A 21,819-nucleotide genomic window follows, 5' to 3' on the forward strand; every position below is an offset into this window, starting at 1 on the left:
CTCTCTCTTTTAGCTCACTCTCTGTCTCAAATGAATAAATACAATCTTAAAAAGTTTTTAATTAAAATTTACAACTATGATTTTTATCAAAGAAATCAGTGATGGAGTTTGCCAGATAAAATATCAGGTATCCAGATAAATTTGACTTTCAGATAAACTGTGAATAATTTTCTAGGATAAATATGTTCTGAATATTGCATTGGTACTTACACAAAAAAATCATTCATTATTTAACTGGAATACAAATTTAACTGGGATTCCTGTATTTTTATTTGCTAAATCTGGCAATGCCAGTCAATGAGGAAGAGGATTCATTTCGTGGAAATCCACATTGCAGCTAATTTCCATGGGAGTAACTTTAAGGAGACACAGTCCTTCATTTACACACTAACCATACCACAAAATGCAGACAATTCCTCCTTTAATGTGCTTCATGTTATTTTGATGACTTTCAGGTCAAATTCAGATTCACAGGTACAAGCCCCATTGGCTAGTTTTATCTGTGTAACAGCTGAGGTCTTCTATGTGATAATGACCTTGGATTTGCTCTGAAGCATTAGAAGCCATGTCTCTTGAAGTACTTGGCTCGGGCAAGGACATCATTGCAGAAGTCACAGCTCAGGTCCTGGCTGCTTCTGATGTACTCAGGAGCTCCAGCATAAGCACAGAGTCCACCTGGAATTTTGTGAGATCGGTTAATGCTGATCTTATAGCCCCTCATTTCTCCAGGGTCTCAGAGGTTAACTTAGATTCTCTTTCCTAATTGCTCCTCAGAAGGCAACTGAGGTTTTGGGGAATCTTGTGCAAGGTCTTATATTTGTTCTGATTAATTCCATGCTGTGAAATCACCAAGTCCTGTATTACACTTACCTCTTAGGTACTGATCAGAGTTCCAGGTTGGAAACCTCCTCTGGATTTCTTTGATTCTAACAGTTAAGACCTCGGTTATCTGAGAAACCCGGGACTCGCTGATCCAGGATGTGGGAGCATAAAGACCAGGGTCCTAGAGGGAGAGAGGCAGAGAAAAAACGAGGTAAGCCATGTGGGAGGGTGACAGGACTTAATGGGACAAGCACTGCATTCTTATTTCCCTCCTTTTTTCTCTCCTCCTCCTTTGGGCAAACTAACGCCACCTCTAATCTCCCTGCAGATAAACAGTAAAGCTACAAGGGTTGGGCAAAGGAAGGATGAGCGGACATTTCACAGCTGCTTCATTGTAATGGTGAGGGGAAGAGCTGGAAGCCAAAGGTGATAGAGGGAGTGGTCATACCAGTCTGATGCCCTCCTTCAATGCTGCAAGCACAAGCCTTCCAAATAGGTCAGAAAGGGGTTTTTCTATCTGTACTTGTAATTCTCCTTCCAGATCTTCTGAATGTACTTCTAATTTTTCTTATGCACCTTTGTTGCAACATATTTAGGAGAAATGTCTGACTCTGGAGAATTCTTTCATCTTCAAAGCAGATGGAAGCATCATTTTCCCAAGAACAAGATTTTACAAAGAAGGCAGAGCGCAAAGTGATGCTGACCCTAACGCCGCCCATGTTGCTCTTGGTCCTGGTTCGGCATTTTCCAGCTGCCATGTGACTTTGTAGGAACGACCCTCTCCTTGTAAGTAAGTGGTTACTTCCTCACTTGGAAATGATGGATTGCATGCTTTCCCCCTCATCCCATCCTCATCAGATTATTGGATGAGGCCCCAAGTCAAAAAGATAGAGTATTTGAAAGTACTTTTAAATTGGCAGGTGTCATTCCAAGTACTAATGGGAAGCCAGTTTAAAGATCACTGAGGAATATATTTTCCTAAAAGCTTAAGAAATGACTGTACTACATAAAGCCTTCTCAACTGCTGCAACAATGATGTGAAATGCAATAGAAAAAAATCACTGTGCCACTGTCTCCTTGCTATCACCAATTCCCCCAGTACACAATTAATTCAACTGTGAGGTTAATGCCCAGTTCCCTGGGAGACTTTCTGGGACAACTGAAACCAGGCAGAACTTGTGCAAAAACAAAACTGGATCTTCAGAACTAAGGATTGTGTAGAAAGAAGACAAAGGAGAAGGAATTCAGTATTTGCTAAGAATCTGCCAGATACTAAGCCTGTTTTCACAACATTGCATTGAGTCTTCATTAACAGTTCCAGGAGGCTGGTGTTTCATAGGTGAGGAAACTGAATCCTAGGGAGATTAAATGAGGTCACATGGTAGCAAAATAACAGAGCAAGTATCCAGAATAGGGTACCATGGATAATATCCTGGAAACACAGCACAGCTGATTAGAAACCATGGTTCACGAAGCCATGATGTTGCTACTGGTATGGAGTACCTTTCATTCTGTGTCCCATGGCACTGTGCTCCAGAGTGTCAACAACAACAAATGTGAAGTTGTCCCCTTAGCATTGTGCCATGCAGCACAATAACTGACAGGGGGTTACCTGCACAGCCCCGATGTCATCATGCATGTTGCCCACATTGACCATAATGTTGCCGCCAAGAGACTCCCTGGACAAGACACCAGCAATCACTGCAGGATCCACACAGTACTTTTGGCCAACAGTACGAATCACGGGCTGGTATCTCAAGAGGTATGGCATATCTATTTCAGCCAGCCTTTCAGAAGCACGAACTCCTAATGCAAACACAGAAGGAAGGATGTGGCTGGTATGACTTATGCTGACGTGGGAGCTCAAGAGAAGAGAAATCACATTCCAGGTATCTGGGTCATGGTCTAGGACCAAGAAGTCCTTGCCTCAGTCTGAAATCCCTTGTGGCCATTCCTAGACCTGAGAGTATGATTCTCCTCCTTTAAGCTTGAGTTGGTATCCGCAGAGGCAATGTTCTTTGTGACTGCCAGTGCCCCTTGCTGGTCTCTCAGAGGTTGCTCTGGCCCATGCAGGACAATTCCCTGGGCACAAGCACACTGACTCCATCCTAAGCACCCCAAAGAGAGTTACCCAGTATAATGTACCTGTCCATTAGCTACAATGAGCACCATATATAAAAGAGATATTCTTCCAACCCCTTCAAGAAGTCGTTGGAGAGTTTCCCTGACATATTTGCTCACTCTTGCCCACTAAAGTGGCACTCAAAAACTGCATGAGCTTAAATCTTTGTAAAATAACAAGGATACTGGGCAAAATGAAAACCAATGCTAATTTACCTGGCTAGCCCACTCACCTTGTAAGCATTTTTTGTGGTTTCAAAGTCCTCTCATCCACATTCTATCAACATGAGTTTACAACAAAATTGTAAAGTGAGTATTTTGAACCCCTTTCTGTGGAGGCAGAGGAGAACTAAGTGACTTGTTGAAGAACCAGAGCGCACACTCAACAATGTCTTTGGATTCCATGTCTAGTGCTCTTCCTGCCACTTGGTAGTGTAGGGTTGTGGGAAATAGTGGGAACTGAAGGGGAAAGAGAGGGAGACATGGGTGTGGGGTATCAAGGGAAGGGGCAAAATCCTGTTAAAGCCACCCTTGCCAAAAGGAGACATCTTCCGAGAGAAAGAAGAGGAGGGGAGGTGGACAATGAGATCATAACCTACCACAGTAGTTCAGGCCATGACGCTTTCCAATCCCGCAAGAAGCGCCAGGAGTCTCAAAGTTTCGGATATTTCCATAGCATCCCCAGTTGCTGCTTTCAGATAAATCTACAAATTGAGAAATTTTTGGCCTCAGGCATTGAACAGCTTTGATCATCTTCTGTCCACAAATGAAATGCCATTAATAAAAAGAATTTTACCAAAATCAGTAACAACAAGAACTTCACTCTGAACTGAAACACTTTTGAAATTTACAGTACAGTGACTAGGAAATTATCACAGAAACCTCCTCAATACTAAGTTGTGACCTCCTATCCTACAGGCATGAGCAACTGTTGGAGCAGCTATACTCCTCGCAAAAAGCCCTGGACTATCCAGTGCTGTTGAGTTGGGGTCTTGGAATCAAACCAGAGGATCTGTTCCTTGTAAGTAGTCTTCATCCTATATCTTAGGTAAACCCTCTGTACTTCTTCTCCTTCAAATATTCCTGTCTGGCTGGTCTGGTGAGATATTTATGGTTGCTCTAGAGAAACATGTACAAAGCCTGGTCTTTCCCGGGGTCTCAACCCAGACCCAAAGTAAAGACACAGGGACTTGGAGCTGGCTTTCCCTGGATGTGTGTTCTTCTAGATGGGGGTGCCTAAGACAGCAAAGAGGGGAGGACATCTAAGGGGGCACAGGACCAGGTATCCACAGGGGGCTCCCTCTTTCCACTTCTTCCTTTTCAGTCTTTGCTTTTTCATCTCTCTCTCTCTACCTACTGCTATCCTTCCAGGGAGGAGAGATTTTTCACAAAGGCCACTGAAAAAAGGGCATTCCCTAGTATTCACAATTCCAATGAGAAGTACGCATGAGCAGTAACGAGCAGTAACGAGAGCAGTAAGGAGATACCCACAGGGGGCAGGAAGGTGCCCATTGAGAAAATCACCTCACTGTGATAAACCTGTAAGAACTTCTCATTAGATTACTCTTTTTTATTTGTTTTATTCTTTGCTCATATCATCAGATCTTAATGGTTTGCAAGTCTTTGGCGACAAATACATTGCACATCATCATGTGTGTATTGTATGTTCATGTAAATGCCTTTTAAGTTTCTATTTTCTTATTAAGAGCTTCTTGGAGTTGACATCTGAAGGTATTAATATTTTGGAGTAAATGCTTCTACTTTACAAACTTTTGATAAGAAATCTGAAAGAAATGTGGAGAGTGAATGACGTGGTCTTTTACAAGTGTACCGAAAATTAAACAACCCAATGTGTTCTTTTATATTTTTTAATTTGTTTATCTTTATAACTGGTGACAAATACCCTTAATATTGTAATGGGTTGTGTCATTCATTGCTCTCTGCCTCATAGCCACTCCGTGGTCACATTAGATACTCCTTAAAGTTCCATATCCCAAAATTTATTTTAGAAATTTAAAAATACTTGTCAAATAAATGGATCACTCAATGAATGAATGAATGAATGTAAGACCCCATCAGAGAAACCATCAGAATTTAGAGCCAGGAAAAAGTTTGCTTCTCCTGAGGAACTATGCTTCTTCCTTTTTTTTTTTTTTTTTAAATCAAAAGACATGTACTTTTCCATTTTGGTGTGCAAGGAAACTTAAGACCAAATCTGAGGGGCACCTGGATGGCTCAGTGGGTTAAAGCCTCTGCCTTCGGCTCAGGTCATGATCCCAGGGTCCTGGGATCGAGCCCCACATCGGGCTCTCTCCTCCGTGAGGAGCCTGCTTCCTCCTCTCTCTCTGCCTGCCTCTCTGCCTAGTTGTGATTTCTCTCTGTCAAATAAATAAAATATTAAAAAAAAGACCAAATCTGAAATGCAAGCATAGCAATTATGTCAGCTTCAGTGGTTAGCTTAGTCACATGTCCTTGATCCCCTCTGTGATAGTTTACTATTTGAAATTACATTAGTCTTATTATCGTGAACCATCTCAATCCTCCTATGGAAATACATGGTCTATGAATAACTTCAGTAACTACTTTTGGTGAGATTAACAATGATGTATATTTAAAGTCCAGTCTCCAGCAATGCTGGTTTAAACCTACTCCACATTCTGGAGAGCCCCCTCCTTTTGCGGGGCAGCTGGAAAGAGGCCATTCATCAGTGGCTGTTAGTAAGTCCAGTATTTATTGGACAACTTAAAAGAAAAACAACATTTTCAGCGCAGTTGCAAGTATCAGAAATACCATTCTGTTCCTATGCTTATCCTTCCCATCTCCAAGGTCAAATGGGAAAAATTAAATATACTCACCAGTAAGGGCAAGAAGACCCAGAAGCAGCCACAGCACAGACATTTTGATGAGCTGGATCTACAGGTCATAAAATGATTTTAGAATAGAAATTAGTTTGAAGACGTAATAACATCCATTATCATCATAACAATATGTAATGTTTCTATGAAAAGAGGTAAAAAAAGAAAAGGAAAGAGTAAGTTTCCCCATGTCTGAACTAAGAAAAGTAATGATCTGAATCATAATGAAAAAAGCAAAAGTAAGACTTGTGCTCCATCCATCCTTTGAATCAACTTAAATATGACGAGACTTCTGCTTGGCTCACAGAGACTCACCAGACCATTGAGCTACCGGAGAGAATTATTTCAGAAAGCCAAGGTACTTTGATTCTCAACACTGAGAAACATAGTGACTTGAGTCCAGATCCCGAAAAGCAAATTTTTGGTGCATGTGCCTTATCTCAGTAGTAGAATTTTCCTCATCAAAAGATAATGTGAAAAGGAGAATTTTATATTAGTGTTTCTTTTCATTTGGGTTCTTTTTCTTTCAGTGTAGAGAAAAGGTTACACATTCCTCAGTATCTTGTAACATACTCTGCTTTGGTTGGAGGAAGGAATTGGTAGACCTTTCCTGTTGCCCTAATCCCCGAGCCTGGGAATCTCAGACCGTTTTGGCCACCTTGAGCCATTCTCCACATTCCCCTTCTGCAAAACTCCTGTGCAGGAGAAAACCTAGTCAAATCCCCAAAAGTCAGGTCATGAGCAGGATTAAACTCATATGGTGCTCGCTAGATGGAAGAAGTGGTGACTGGTCAATGGCATGCATTTGCACTCACTCATTTTTCTCTCTTTCTCATCCAACCATTTCTTTAACCACCCTCCATGGGTACAAAGAGCCTTGGTTCTCCCACTAGCTACCAAATGAATACACAAATGTCAAACAGAATACGTTGTAGTTGGCCCCAGGCAATGCTGGAGGATCTGGCTTCCTACCCCCAAAGCCTCCACTTCCCCCAACCCCCCACTGCAGAGTGGTCCCAACCTCTCCCTGGGTCTGGAGAGCCTGGCTACCTATCATTTTGAATTATTACTGTCATTATAAGTAGGCGTAGGCATATAAAGCCGGTACTTGGTACTTTCTCACCTCCTTTGCTTCAAGGTTATTCTTATGACTATTTCCTTCCAAATATCCAGAAGGAGATTTTGTCTCAAGATAAAGCAAAGGTATCAAGGAATTCATTTAAATTACATCTTATACCAAGCAGTTATGTGCTTCTCAGATATATGGCCATGTTTTTGTTGTTGTTGTTTTTTGTTTTGTTTTTCTTCCCTACAATGTTGAAATGGTCTACCTGATTTCCCTTAGTTGAGCATAAGATGCCATGCTCAGTCCCAACACCAGAAAGGTACAGGAACATGGAATTTTAGCTGGGTCTGCAGAAATTCTCATGCTCAATCACCGGACAAGAACCATTGATTCAACATCCACTGAGCCACCATCCCCAGCCCTGCCATATTGACTGAGAGAGGACACTCAATCCCAGGAAAGATAATGGAGAAAGAGCCACTTAGGCACAGAAAAAGCTTATATAGACGGGAAATTTGATCTTTCCAGAGGCTTTTTCCTGGCTTTATGGAAAGAATCCTGTAGAAGAGAGCGCGGCTGGCACCCAGACACTAAACCCAGAGTCTTTTACTTGTTGCTGCTTTCCCAGAGAACAGAAATACTTCCTCTTGGAAACCCAAGTGGAAAAGTACTTCTACTTCATGATGAAAGCTACCTCATGTTCCAAGATGGAACTAAGAGCTCTGTTGAAAAGAGTCTATGTAATCCCATGTGTCAATTACTTAGAAACACAGAGTTCCTTTTTGTCACGTTTTAATTACATCAGGAAAAAGCAAGAAATGACAATGGAAATAAACACAGGATGTTGAAGCAACTCAAGCTCTGTGGGCCAACTTTATAGATGTCACAAAACTCTCTGTGTTTTGAAGGGACTGTTGAGGCATGGGGGGAACGTGCTCAGGGAGTGTCCACTGGTTACCTGTGACTGAACTCTTAATGTCCCTGTGGCTCCATGCACTTGAAACTATTATTAGAAAGTCAGACCAAGACAGTGCAGTGCTCATAATGCCAAGCACAGTGTCTCTGGTGGCATCCCTCTTCTCCCTTCCTAGAGAGTAAAACAGTGACAAGCAGCACAGGGGTGTCAACAAGCCTGCTGAGCACAGGGGAAACAGACAACCTAAGCATCCCTTGGGGCCAGTTCAAGTCCCTGGTGGCCTCTACCCACTTTCCCTCCACCGAGGACTTTGTCATTCCCAAAGCATCATTTAGATTTGTAAGGTGTAATAGACCATTTACTCCTCCCTTAAATTATTTTCCTGGAAGAGATGAAAATAAAGGTCTTTGGTCTTTAATCTCACCACAGAACTCCTGTTCCTTTTCCAGGAATGCTCTCCTAGGTCTTCACCAGAACCCTTAAACCATAGTCACTCCACATCCTTAGGACCCTCCAACCAGCCTGGAAAATGCGCTGCATTTCCATAACCTGAGGTGTTAATGTGTCCCTGTCCCATCGTGGTCTCCCATTTGATCCTGAAAGAACTGAGGACTGCTCTACACATGCACATAGGTCTCCCACTCCACACTCTCTGCTCACTCTGCTTTTACTGCTAACTGGTCTCTCCATCTGCTTGCTCCTTGTGGGCTGATAGGCCTTTCCAGCAGCATCTCATCTTAATTGTCCACCCTCTTGCTGCCCCATCCTTACCCTCCCTCCTCACACACAGCAACACCCCAGCCCATTGCCCTGTGGATGGCTATGCGCCAAAATGTCCTAAATTAAAATGGTAGCAGTGACAGTCACAAATAATAAATGTTTCTGCCACTGTGGTCGTGTTTTCTTGAGAAAAATCTAAAGGCTCCTTCTGAATTCACTCTTTGGCAGAGTTATGTGGTTTGTGGAAATTGACGTTTCCTGAATTTGGATTGGGAGCAGATTATAAGCCCCAAAGTTCTTGGAGTTGTGATAGCTTCTCTTCACTCCCTGCAGGCAAATCCTTTCCTTCTTTCCATAAAGCCTCTGTGCCTGTTCTCCTCACTTCGTCCATCTGGGATTCCCAGAGTTGAGAACTCCAGGAATTCTCCTCTCCTGTGCTAGGACCTGTCCCAGGAATATCCCTTTCTGAACAAAATCAAATCAACGAGACCATGGCTTCTCTGTTCCATCCAAGACTCCTGAAGTTCATCTATCCTTTTACTCTGCCAGGCCTCAGCTGTTAGACATGTGGGCCTTTGTCCCTTTAGAGCTTCCAGAGAAAATAGCATATCACGCAAAGAACATGAGGTTAATGTACTGTTGGCAGGAGAGGAGGGTGGTGGAGAGATTGCTATCTGGCAAAATGCCAATTCCTCAATCCTTTGGCTTTGAATTCACAGCAAAGACATCCCATTCAGTCTATTACAGCTTCTGTTAAAGGCACATATATTTCTATTCTTTTGCACATGTTCACAAATCCAAAAGTAACCATATACTTGCATTAACAGAAATCTAGGTTTTTATAAGTATTATAATGAACAGGAAAAAAATCATCCATCATCTACATAACATTTTATAACTTGGGCTTTCCTTGCAAGGTCCTTAAGTTTTATCCTACTCCAAATTGTCTTGTTTACTTGGCAGCAAAGACACAATCATCACCAACTGATCACCACAGACTGAATCTTCCAAGCTCAATAAGCCTGAACGTAAGTCACCAGTCTGTCTTACACTCACCTGTCTTCTGTTACCTCTTGTCTTCAGAGGCTGTCAGTCTGCAGTGCTTTATATAGAGTCCCTGTCCTGCTTCCTCTTCTTAAAAGTGTTGACTTCATCCTTTTATGAAAAGATTTATGGCTAAGTCTTACAAGTTATAGTAATAATCACAATAATTACAAATACTTTGAACTTATATAGGGCTTTTTATTCAAGAATGTCCTGGCATTTTGCAAACATTAACCAACTAGTTCCCTACCAGAACCTTGGAAGGCAGATCATTGTTTGTAGATTCATGTTGGTGATTTCAATCCAACATTCACTTTTATTTGCACCAGTTTCTAAGAATAAAGACAGGTAAGAAAAGAAGGAAGAAAGGAAGGAGGGAAAAAGGAAGAAGGAAAAGAGGGAGGGAAGGAGGAAGGGAGGGAGGGAGATAATGTGGGAGGGAGGAAGGAAGGAAGAAAGGAAGAAAGGAGAAAGGGAGGAAGGAAGGAGGAAGAAGGGAGGGAAGGAAGGAAGGGGGGGGGAAGAAATTGAATTTGGAATGTCAAAAACTTATTCTTTTTTTTTTTTTAAGATTTTTTATTTATTTATTTGACAGCTAGAGATCACAAGTAGGGAGAGAGGCAGGCATAGAGAGAGAGGAGGAAGCAGGCTCCCCGCCAAGCAGAGAGCCCGATGCGGGGCTCGATCCCAGGACCCTGGAACCATGACCTGAGCCGAAGGCAGAAGCTTTAACCCACTGAGCCACCCAGGTGCCCCAAAAACATATTCTTGATCTGTATTTCAGGCAAGTAGAACCACACCTTAGACAGGCTGAATGATCTTCTTTTATACATGTTTAGTACATACAGTTTGTCCCTAAATGTCTACCTCAATAAATACTTTGAGAGGTTTTATACGAAGTTTCCAGGAAGGATTCTTTGCCCTAGATTGCCCAAGAAAGGAGTTTCAAAACTAAAAGAGGGAACCCTTTCTTTCACCAATCACACCCTTTGCCCATCTCTACCGAATGACTTGATTTTTCCCCCAACACAGCCTGAATGTTTGCTTTATGCCTTCTTTCTATAGGCTCTTTCCCCTGCCTGAAAAACCCTTAGGGACAGGGACAGGGACTTTGTCTCATTTGTCCTTAAAACCCCACCACCTAACACCCTTCCTGACACATAGGAAATACTCAAACCCAACGCCCCCATTTATTTATTAAATTATTACTTATCACAGCAGGAACTTAACAGAATTTGTTGTTTTTTTTTACAGAGTACAATTTTCTTTTTTTATTTTTTTTTAAAGATTTTATTTATTTATTTGACAGAGAGAGATCACAAGTAGGAAGAGAGGCAGGCAGAGAGAGAGAGGAGGAAGCAGGCTCCCTGCTGAGCAGAGAGCCCGATGCGGGACTCGATCCCAGGACCCTGAGATCATGACCTGAGCCGAAGGCAGCGGCTTAAACCACTGAGCCACCCAGGCGCCCCTCTTTTTTTTTTTTTTTTAGTTGACATAAATGTTATATTAGTTTCCAGCGTATGGCACAGCGAATTGGTGATTCTGTATATTATGTGATGCTCACGCTAATTTGTTTCCTATAAACCTCTTGTCTTCTCCCCCTGCCGCCACCCTGCCACAATTAGAATCTAAGCCCTGAACAGTGACCTCGGCTGCTTCATTATGACTGGCTGCTCAGAGCCCAAATAAGAGCCTGGAACATTATAGTGTTCAGTAAATATCTGTTGAATCAGTCAAGGCGTGCAGAACTCCTACAACCTCACACAAGATTCAGATTGGGTCCCCAGCGCCAGGCCCCAGGGTAAGCTAGTATTGATTATGTTCCATGCAGCTCTGCGGATATTTCTACCACTGTTATCTGTGACACTATTTTTTATTATTATTATTTTTTTTCGGTCTGTTCAGCCTGAAAATAACTTGAGAGCAAAGACTGGGGTTTTTTTTTTTTTTCCTGTATCCCCTAAATGGCACATAGGAGATATGTTTCAATTCAATAAATGTTTATGGAAAGAATAAACAAATGAATTAAAGAACACTTAGGACATGGGAAATCACTGACTGGCATTTGCAGGTCAGACTTTGGGGATTAGGATTTTGTTGCTCTCTATCAATGGCTGAGATGATGAAGTAAGGGAGCAGGGCACTGTGAGCAAGGATCCAGACCTGGACACCCAGGGTGTACCTGACCTTTGAATCTGGGGAGGAAGATATGAGAATGCAGGTCTCCTCTCTCTTGTTGGCAGAGTTAGAATAAAACGCAGAGCAGTAATGTGCTCCATTAAAAACCATATCCCTACCCTAAACTGGAATCCTCTCCCTTTATTTTGTCTAGCACACACTAGCGACTAAAATGTATTACAGCATGAGGAAATGACCCCATCTGCCAAAGCACCATGTCACCAGGGCTGATCTAACTCAGTGCCCATGTTCATGTCCTCGAAGTTTCTCCCTGAAGGGCAACCAGCATGTTGCCAAGCAACAGCTCCACAGAAATGATGCCTATCTAAGCCTCAGGCTTATTCAGTCCTCAGCCAGTGCCCATATGGACACTTCCTTCCAAAATCCTGGTGTACATCAGTAGGGGAGGTGGTGAGAGTATCAAAAAAAAAAAAAAAAAAAAAAAAGCTTGCTGCACTTAGACTTGAGTGAGACTAAACAAACAGCTCAAGATATTCCCTGTCCTGCCCCCACAGCCAGGAGAGCAATGAGTGCCCTTATAATTCTGATGCCAGTTCTGACCTGTTTTTTGTTTTGTTTTGTTTCCCATACCAGGCAATTCTGTGACACCAGCTGGGTGTCCTACAATTCAGCTCAATTCCAACATTGTCTACCTGGAGACAACATCAGATTGCAGTTAACAGCTCAGTCCTCAGAGACTGCCCCCACCCCATGTCAGACACCAATCACAAGACCTGGTTGTCACCTGTGCTTCTGACCAATAGGCTATAAATTCGAGGTTCTGAAGACCTCTCCTTAGGGTCAATTAATTGGCTTACAGATCTCAGAGAAACATTTTATAGTGCCTAGTTTACTGGTTTATTGTAAAACGATGTAACTTAAGAACCAGATGGAGGGGTTTCATAGGGCAGGGTTTAGGGACAGGGTATGGACCTTCTGTGCTCTCTCCATACACACGACTGGCCCTGAATCTCCATGTTCACCAATCCCTTCCTCTTGGGTTGTTCTTATGGAGGCATTACTTAGCCATGACTGATTAAATCACTGGCCATGGACCTTGAACTCAATCTCGAGCCTCCCTCCCTTACCCAGAGTTTGGGATGGAGGGGGATTGAAAATTCCAACCCTTTAATCACAAATTAGTGTCTCCCACCCCACAACCCAGGCCCCATCCTCTGGAGCTTTCCAAAATCCACCTGGTTAACATAATAAAAAGCACCTTTATTTTTCTTATCCCTTGGGAAATTCCAAGCATTTTAGGAGCTGTGTACCAGGAATAGGGGGAATAGGGATTAAGACCAAATATATATTTGTTATTTTTGTTTTAGTAATCCAGTCATGTCTTTATAAAAATTGGAAGAGATACCAAGATGCATGCATGCAGACAAAAGGCCATTTGAAGACACAGCAAGAGGGTAGCCATCTGCAAGCCAGGAGGCAAGGAGGAATCAGGGGAATCCCAATCAGCCAACAACTCGATTTCAGACCCTCCAAAATGTGACAGAATAAATGTATGTTGTTGGAGCTCAAATATATATTTCTCATAACAAATCACAATAGCATGCTCCCTCACCTCACTCCCACCACAGCCTTACTTCACAGACACAGGATCTTCTCAACATGAGTTTGTGCCTTAAATGAATTTAGCTTTCTTACTCTTACTTTAAGGCTGGGTTGTGCATAGTATCTCTCCAAAGGAACACAAATCAATTGATAAAAGCCCCGAAAACAAAGAGATAGCTTACAGGAAATTACATTGAGAGGTACCAAAATAGAATCATTCTGCACAACACCAAACTTCCTAAAAATCCTCTTTGCCCATCCGTCTCTCCAAAGTTCCAGAAAGTGTATGTTCTCAACCATATTTTTCCTCTAAAATGTCTCCTAAACAATATTCTTTTCCCCATCCTTCTTTCCTCCTGGTGCCTCTTGGCATTTTCTAATAATCTAGTAAAATAATAAATATTACAAGATTCTGTTGCATATAGGTTTAAAGCATTTACTGAGCAAATTGTAGAGTGTCCTGATTAGATGGGGGCCCAGCAGTATGGGCAGTAAAAGAATTCACCCAAGGCAGAACAAAGAAGATAGAAGTTAGTTGAATACACTGCAAGGGAGCAGCAGGCAGGACAACAAAGGAGAGATTGTCTGCCAGGAGGAGGTGGTAAAGGGCCACAGTTTTAGGATGGGGTAAGGGAGTATGGGGGGGAGGGGGGGATACCTGGAGGGAGGTCTTCAGGCTTGATCAATGTTGCCTTTTGGCAAGCTATTTAACATCAAGATAGTTGGGAGATTCCTGGTGGGATGTCACAATTCTATCAAGCGTCTTTGTTAGTGAGATTTAGGTTCAGAAGAAATTTAACTATATTTACATTTCCTTCTATCTCAGCCCCTTCAGTTTTGTGTATGGAGGGGAGGCCTTGAGGAACTGAGTTATTTGCCTCTGGAAATTATCAATAGCACAAGGCAACTTCTTTGTTTGTAGATCTCTAGGACATTTGTAAACCAAGGGGAACTATTTGTTTCTCGTTTATGGTGATCAGGGGTGCCTGAGGAATGTTATACACACTACCGAGGGGAGTGGGTGGAGAGGGGGTGCAAGGTGCCAGCTTTTGCTTTGTCCTCAGCCAGCCTCCTGCTCCCTCATCACCAATGACTGTTTTTGTGTCATAATGGTAGAGGTAAGTATTTGCGACAGAGACCACCTGGCCCATAAGTCTGCCTGAGCCTTTAAGAAAAAGCTTGCCAGGGTGCCTAGGTGGCTCAGTTGGTTAAGCAACTGCCTCCAGCTCAGGTCATGATCCTGGAGTCCTGGGATCAAGTTCCCCATTGGGCTCCCTACTTAGCGGAAGTCTGGTTCTCCTCTGACCCTCCCCCATCTCATTCTCTCTCTCTCTCTCAATCTCTCTCATTCTCTCTCTTTCAAATAAATAAATAAAATCTTTAAAAAAAAAAAAAAAGCTTGCCAACCCCTGGTCTATAATCTCCATTTGGTCTGAGGAACTAAAACAAAAAATGCAGCTAGAGAGAAAAAATCAAGTAGCTGCACAGGAGGAATGAAGAAGGAATAATTGAAGAGAGTCTTGACAACATCCTAAATCAAAGTTCCAAATGACCTTGAGGTCCAACCACATTCCTGTTCTCAAGTTCAGCTGAGGCACCTCAATTGAATTATATTAAATTCCTCTTATTATTTAAAGTAGTTTGAGTTGGGATAATGATATCTGCAACTAAACGGTACTACTATTTAATTTACCCACTTATTCAGCTCTCATTCATTCATTCAAAAATTTTATAAAGAGCTTATTCTGTGTCAGACACAATGCTGGGACCACAGTGATGAACAGCACAGCTATGGCCCCTGCCCTTAAAAAGCATATATTCTAATATAATTAGTTAGATTTCAGGTGCCTGTAAGATATCAAAGTAAAGATGTCACAGTGGCATTTGGAGCTCATCTGGGAGTCATTGCCACACAGAGGAAGTAAAGACAGGGAAATAGAAAACATTGCCTAGGAAGAAAGTGTCCAGTGGGAATTGAAGTATGCCCTTTAGCAGTCCCTGAGGAACCCGAATATTTAGGGACTGAGGAAAAGAAAAACAGCCGGAAAAGGAGCCCAAAAAGGAGAGACTGTAGGGAAAGGGAAAACAAATAGAGTATTGTTAAAAAGAAAAAAGAGGTCCAAAATGGAATTGCTTATATTAAGCCCCATCAAGACTTAATACCTAATATAACTGCAGTTTCAGCCTCTCCCAGGAGTGGAATTTTAAACCAACCAGTCTGGAGTTTCCCAGATCAGCACTAATGGGGTCATCTGCATGATAATATCCCCTGCTCTTTTCCCTCAGGGAAGGTGACCCGACATTATTTTTCCTAATTATTTTCTTGTCTCACCCTTCCTCCCTATAAATGCCTTCCATTTTATGCAACGCCTCAGAGCACCTTTCAGTTTGTCAGAGGAAATGCTGCCAGATTCATGAACTGTTGAATAAAGTTGGTTAGATCTTTAAATTTACTCAGTTGAATTTTTGTTCTTTAATGGTATGGTATCATGGAAGCCAAGGAGTATATGGTATGTTTGTCAAATGCTGTTGAGAAGACAATACTGAAATGAGATTATTGCATTTAGCTACATGGAGGTCTCTCAATATCAGGCAAGAGTAATCTTGATACAGGTGTACCAGGATTACCAGGATTCATTCTGTTGTAAGTAACTGAAAATTTGACTCAGTAAATATTTATTAACTTACATACCAGGATGCTCAGAGGTAGGCTAAGTTTCAGAGAGAGTTTGATTCAACAGTTCAACAAGGTCCTTCAACATGCAATTTTCTGTCATTTCATTCTGCTTTCTTTCTTTCTTCTTTTTTTAAATTGGAATAGAATTGACATACAATGTTACAATCATTTCAAGTGTACAACATAGCGATTCTCTACACATTATGCTATGCTCATCACAAGTGTAGCTACCATCTGTCACCACACAACACTATTAGAATACCATTGACTATATTCCTTATGCTATGCTTTCATCCCTGTGAGTCACTCATTCCATAACTGGAAGCCTGTACCTCCCACACTCTTCTTCACCCATTTTGCCCATCCCTCCACACCCCTCCTCTCTGATAACCATCAGTGTGTTCTCTGTATTTACGGATCTGTTTCTGTTTTTTGGTTTGTTCATTTGTTTTGTTTTTTTAGATTCCACATATATGTGAAGTCATATGATATTTGTCTTTCTCTGTCTGACATATTTCACTTAGCATAAAATCCTCCAGATCCACCCACGTTGTCACAAACGGCATGATCTCACTCCTTTTTACATCTGAGTAATATTCCATTGTGTGTGTATACACACACATATACACACAAACACATACATATCACATCTTCTTTATCCATTCATTATCGATGAACAGTTAGGTTTCTTTCATACCTTGACTATCATAAATAATGCTGCAATAAACATAGGGGTGCTTTATATCTTTACAAATCAATGTTTTCTTTTTCTTTGGGCAAATATCCAGTACTCCACTCTGCTTTCTTCAGTGTCAGCTGTTGTGTCCGAGTTTTCGCGTCCGAGGGACCACCAAGGAGCCAACACCAATGCAATCACACGAGGGTTTATTCGACAAGCTTAAGCTTGGGCCCAAGTATACCCGACACAGCGGAGTAGGGACCTGGACCCCGAGCTTAGTTAAGGCAGGGATATTTATGGGTTCCTGTTGCTAAAGCAGGGATTCCCCCTGCTTTGGGTGGGGGAAAGTTCAGCCATTGGGCATAGGGGTCTGAGATGGCTGCCGGAACTAAGATGGCTGTACTTATGCTAAGGCTAAACCTGAGGTGGGATGGCCTTGATTTTTCTCGGCCTCCACATCAGCCTCATCCTAATGCTTTCTGTCTCCCCTACACACCACCCAAGATGGCTTCCAACAATTCCCAGGGTTCATACTTTCTCATTCAAATCTAGAGGAGGGAGAGAATCACTTTAGCAACTTTCTCAGAAAAGTGAGATGAGGTGCTAACTGGACTGAGTTGTAGACGCAAAGGGGGAGTATTTATTATTTACTTATACAACAGGGACTATGAAGACATCTCTGAACACTAACAGGAGGGACCCAGCAGAGGAAGATCTTGAAAATGCTTCAAGGGAGTAAAAAATGGAGTAGTCAACTTGAAGATGACTGAGAGTAGCATTCAGAGTTCATGCCAGGGGTTGGATGGGAAAGGAAAGCAGAGTGTCTGAAAGTAAGAACTTTGAGGACTCTGGGTGACCTTTGGCTAATTAATCTCTTTGAGCCTGTTTCCTTGGCTGTTAAAATGGTGGTAACCTCACAAGGAGGCTTTAAGGATTATAATGAGATAATGCTTGTGAAAGACAATGGTATTTTTGGCATTCTTTATAACTTCTCCTTTCCAGCTCCAATCAACACTACCAATTCATTTTAAGGTAGGGACAAACATTTGGACATAGCAACTCAGTAAAGAAAAGGAGGAGGGAAAAGGGAGAAAGACTGACAGAAATTTGTATTTGTAAAGCCTTTTTCATCTAAGAACTTCCAAATTACTTACTGGAATCTTCAACTAAGTCCTGTGGAACTCTCCGAGGTGGCTATTAAACAAGTCCTGCTCACAAGGAGACTGACTGCCAACAATGCTGTCAGCAGCGTCCTCTTCTCAGATAAAGGAGGGGCCAAGATGTCATTATGCCTAATCATTTTTGACAGCTTTACTAGGCTAGGGACAATTATGGCCAGGAACAGATGCCAGGAAAGTGCTGGTTTTGGACACCACTGATGTGCTGAATTGTTTTTAAGTAGAAGAATATGGAAATATGGGTGGTATTTTTTCGAGTTATCTCAGTCCTAGGGTATTGTTATTGGCATCCAGCGCCCCCTTGAGAAAATGCTGTTGACTTCATTCAGTAGGGCCTTCAGCTGTGCCAGTCCTCTGAGTTTTATGCTATTGTATGTGTTCAAGCCCGGGAATGCTCCTGGTGGCCTCTTATAAGAAGTAACTGGATGGGGCAGATGCTTCAGTGTGTTCTGCTAATCTTTCCTAGGGAAAAAATTGGCAGCTTTTCTTGCCCTCCCCTGAGTCTGGTCCTAGACACAGTTTTGGAGTACAGTCTCAGAGCATGTACCCAGTACATACGATATGACAAACACTCACTTGGTAGGCAAGCTCACAAGGGCTTTCTGTTTCCATATCCTGGAAACATCTTTGTAGTATGTTAATGAGATTAAAGTGCAAAACTGATCTGATGTGCACTATAGAATCTTTATATTCATTTGAAGAGACCCTAGGATCATATAAACCTTATCATTGCTCTTCACCATATGTTAGCTGAAACATCAGGAACAACAAAATCTGTGCAATTTCTTTTCATACACTGAACACAGAATTTACAGATTTTTTAAAATTTCTTTTCACACTGTATGATGCCATCCTTAGAAACAAAAGTCTATATGTCACGCCAAGCATTATCATTACAAAAAACTACATCTTCCAGTTTTCATTAAAGTCAATGAAGGGGGACGTTCGGTGGCTCAATTAAGCCTCTGCCTTCTGCTCAGGTCATGATCTCAGGGTCCTGGGATCAAGCCCTACGTGGGGCTGCCTGCTCAGTGGGGAGTCTGCTTCGCTCTCTCCTTCTGCCCCTTCCACCTGCTTGTGCTCTTGCTCTCTCTCTCAAATAAATAAATAAAATCTTTTTTTAAAAAAAAATCTTTAAAAATTAAATAAAAAAATAAAGTCAACAAAGGAAAGCAATAATTGAAATTTCAGTGTAAGAGAAATTCAACTACCTAAAACTATCAGATGGGAAAATGGTGCCATGTCTAAATACACTGCTGGTTGCAGCAAAGACCACTCAAAATCTTGCTGCTATTCTTGTGCAGAATTGCTGGAGAAGAAGCAGGTTGATCTCTCTTGCTCATGAGAAACCTCTTGCCAAATTTATGGCTTAGAGAGAGTTGACTTTTTCTAAATGTCAAACCTCAGTTTATTGAGAGATTTGACCATGTTTGTCTTTTTCTGTGGAAAAAATCCTCTATTTTGCATTCCAACTTTTTATCTTTGGCTTGGCACATCCCTGAATTGTGAAATTCCCTTGTGCATTGAGAACAATGATTTAATACCAATTTGTAAATGTGTGGGTAATTATATAAATTTAGATATGTAAACACACATCTTTTATTGACTTTCCCCTTACAACAAATAAAATGTCCAAGTACTTTTCAATTGTCACATGAGCCTGAAATTAATTTTGCCTGAAAGCATTTGGGGTATTAACTGTGAAGGAAGCCTGGATCTTTAATGTGTTTTTAGTTTCTTCTGATTTATGAAGAAAAAGATTGGAATTATGAACCTGGTACAAGTTTTTTTGTGTATTTTCAGTTTATATTCATATGATGTCTTTTCTCTAATAAGTGTAAAGTAAAATACTGACCCCATGTAACAACAACAACAAAATATAACACAAAATCAAGGCAAAAAAATAAATGCCTAGGCTAACCTTGGAGAGAGGCAAGTAGAGGAAGCAAGGAACAATGTTATTCCTTACAAAATATTTCTGATTTCTGCCCACTGATTAAATAAATGTTTACTTAGTGACTACAGTGGACCAGCCACTGGACTACAGGCCAGGAATAAAATAAGACAGTCTCTGCCTTCAAGAAGCTCTCTGTCATAGCGTTAACGTGCTTTTTCCTAAGTTCCTTTGTTCAAAGGGGCTAAATTGATGGCTCCTCCTGAAGCCACATTAAACCTTTCATGTGCTGATCATAAAACTCCATAGAATTCATCAGCCATCCAGCAACAAAATTATGAGGCAATGCTAAGTAAATTCTTTATTGTCCAAAGGCATGGAAGAGTGAGACAAATAAAACTGTCTTATCCAGGAACCAGTAAAACTTTTAGATACTGTGATTCATGCAATTTGTTTAAAATATCCCAAATATGGGAAAATGCCCAAGGGATCACTGTCACACCTCACAGTTGTGGATTACTTCCCAGGGTATAAAATACTTTCACATGTGCAGGCATAACCATTACCCATATTTTATAGATGAGCAAACTATGAAATTCAGTAATTAAATGACTTGTCTGGGTTACCAAATTACCAACAGGTCAATGGTTGATTAAGATAGACTTGTTTGCTTTCAATCTTTTTGTCCTGTGACTCCTCAGAGAACATAGGGTTCCTCTCTTGGGGAATACCATGATTTGGGAACCAGCATCAGTCAAGGCCCCAAAACGTTGCTTTTTATGTGGGCAGAATGGTCCACCATGATATAGAGGTGATTATCCTCAGATGGTGACGAGGAACCCAGGGATAGGATACATCCCTACCAAGGCTGGAGAGATTACCATTGCCTTAGGTCAGGAAATGGAGCTGTGTGTCCTATACTTTTGGGATTTGTATTCAGGAATGGAGGAGATTGGATGCTCTCTACAGCTTCTGTAGAAGAGCATGGAACTTCTGTGGTTATTACCTGAAGTCAGATGATGGGGGAAGCCCAGATCACAGAGTCATCAATACCAAGTATGTAAGCTCCACCCCGGTTGAACTGCCATTTTGTTGTAAAACTTAAATTGACTCTGCCCATGCCCTCCCCCCACAACCCCCAGGGGAACTTACTTAAAAACAAGTCCCAGAAACCAGTCCCACGTAACAAAGTCCAAATACAAGGGTGGGTCAGGCCAGGTGGAGGTATTCAATCAGTGGGGGTGCATACTGTCTCCTAGCTACCAAGGAGTATGGGTCCCCGACCTTTGGGAGCCTTTTGGCGCCAATCCTAACCAAGGTGTGATAGGCTAAATGGAATGTCTGCTAGGGTAAATTGTAATTCGTTTGGTCACCTAGCATGACTGTGCAGCTTTCTCTGTGTGTTACAATTTCATTGGCCACCTGTGCATGGCCAGGCCCAACCACATGGCCTTTGCTCTATAAAAGTTATTCTGGAAAGCAGGGAGGGGTCGCCCTCTCTGTAAGAGGTGCGGCCCTGGCCGGCCAGTTTGATTCCTGATGTTTGGTGCGAAATAAAGCTTTGCTTGACCTTTGCTTTGTATCAGTCTCACTCCTTTAATCAAGGACCCATTATTGGGGTACCAATTTTGGGGGGAACCTAACAAGTTGACTGTGGAAATACTGAAATGGAGGCTTATCTCAGTATTAGGATTTGTTTGCCTTGAGAAGCAAAGGCCTGAGTGTCAGGAGCCATTAGCAGCCAAAAATTCCAAGCCACTAGGGTCTCTTTAACAGTGGCCACTTGTCTAATCAAAAGAAATCAGGAAATCCTATAATTCACAGGTAATCCTTTGAGATATAATTGCCTGATATCTTTTTTTCTGATTTTTTAAATTGTTTTATGTTATTCACCACACAGTACACATTAGTTTTTAATGTAGTGTTCCATGATTCATTGTTTGCATGTAACACCCAGTGCTCTATGCAATATGTGCCCTCCTTAATACCCATCACTGGGCTAACCCCGAATCACTGAGGAAATGTTGAAAAAGAAAAGCAAATCTGGTTGCATCACATTGCCTGACTTCAAGCTATATTACAAAGCTGTGATCACCAAGACAGGAT

The 21,819-nt window shown here is 41.8% G+C and overlaps 1 protein-coding gene across 1 annotated transcript; it reads right to left on the reverse strand.

Moving 5' to 3' along the window:
* Window positions 1-556: 556 nt before the first annotated feature.
* LYG1 (lysozyme g1) lies at window positions 557-5,841 on the reverse strand. Its single transcript, XM_045980093.1, has 5 exons — window positions 5,799-5,841; window positions 3,543-3,647; window positions 2,435-2,628; window positions 871-1,003; window positions 557-675 (listed from the first exon to the last, which is right to left on the reverse strand). The coding sequence occupies exons 1-5, from the start codon at window positions 5,839-5,841 to the stop codon at window positions 557-559; spliced, it is 594 nt and encodes a 197-aa protein (XP_045836049.1).
* Between the last annotated feature and the right edge of the window lie 15,978 nt (window positions 5,842-21,819).

This window comes from Meles meles, chromosome 16, assembly GCF_922984935.1.
Source record: "Meles meles chromosome 16, mMelMel3.1 paternal haplotype, whole genome shotgun sequence".
NCBI lineage: Eukaryota > Metazoa > Chordata > Mammalia > Carnivora > Mustelidae > Meles > Meles meles.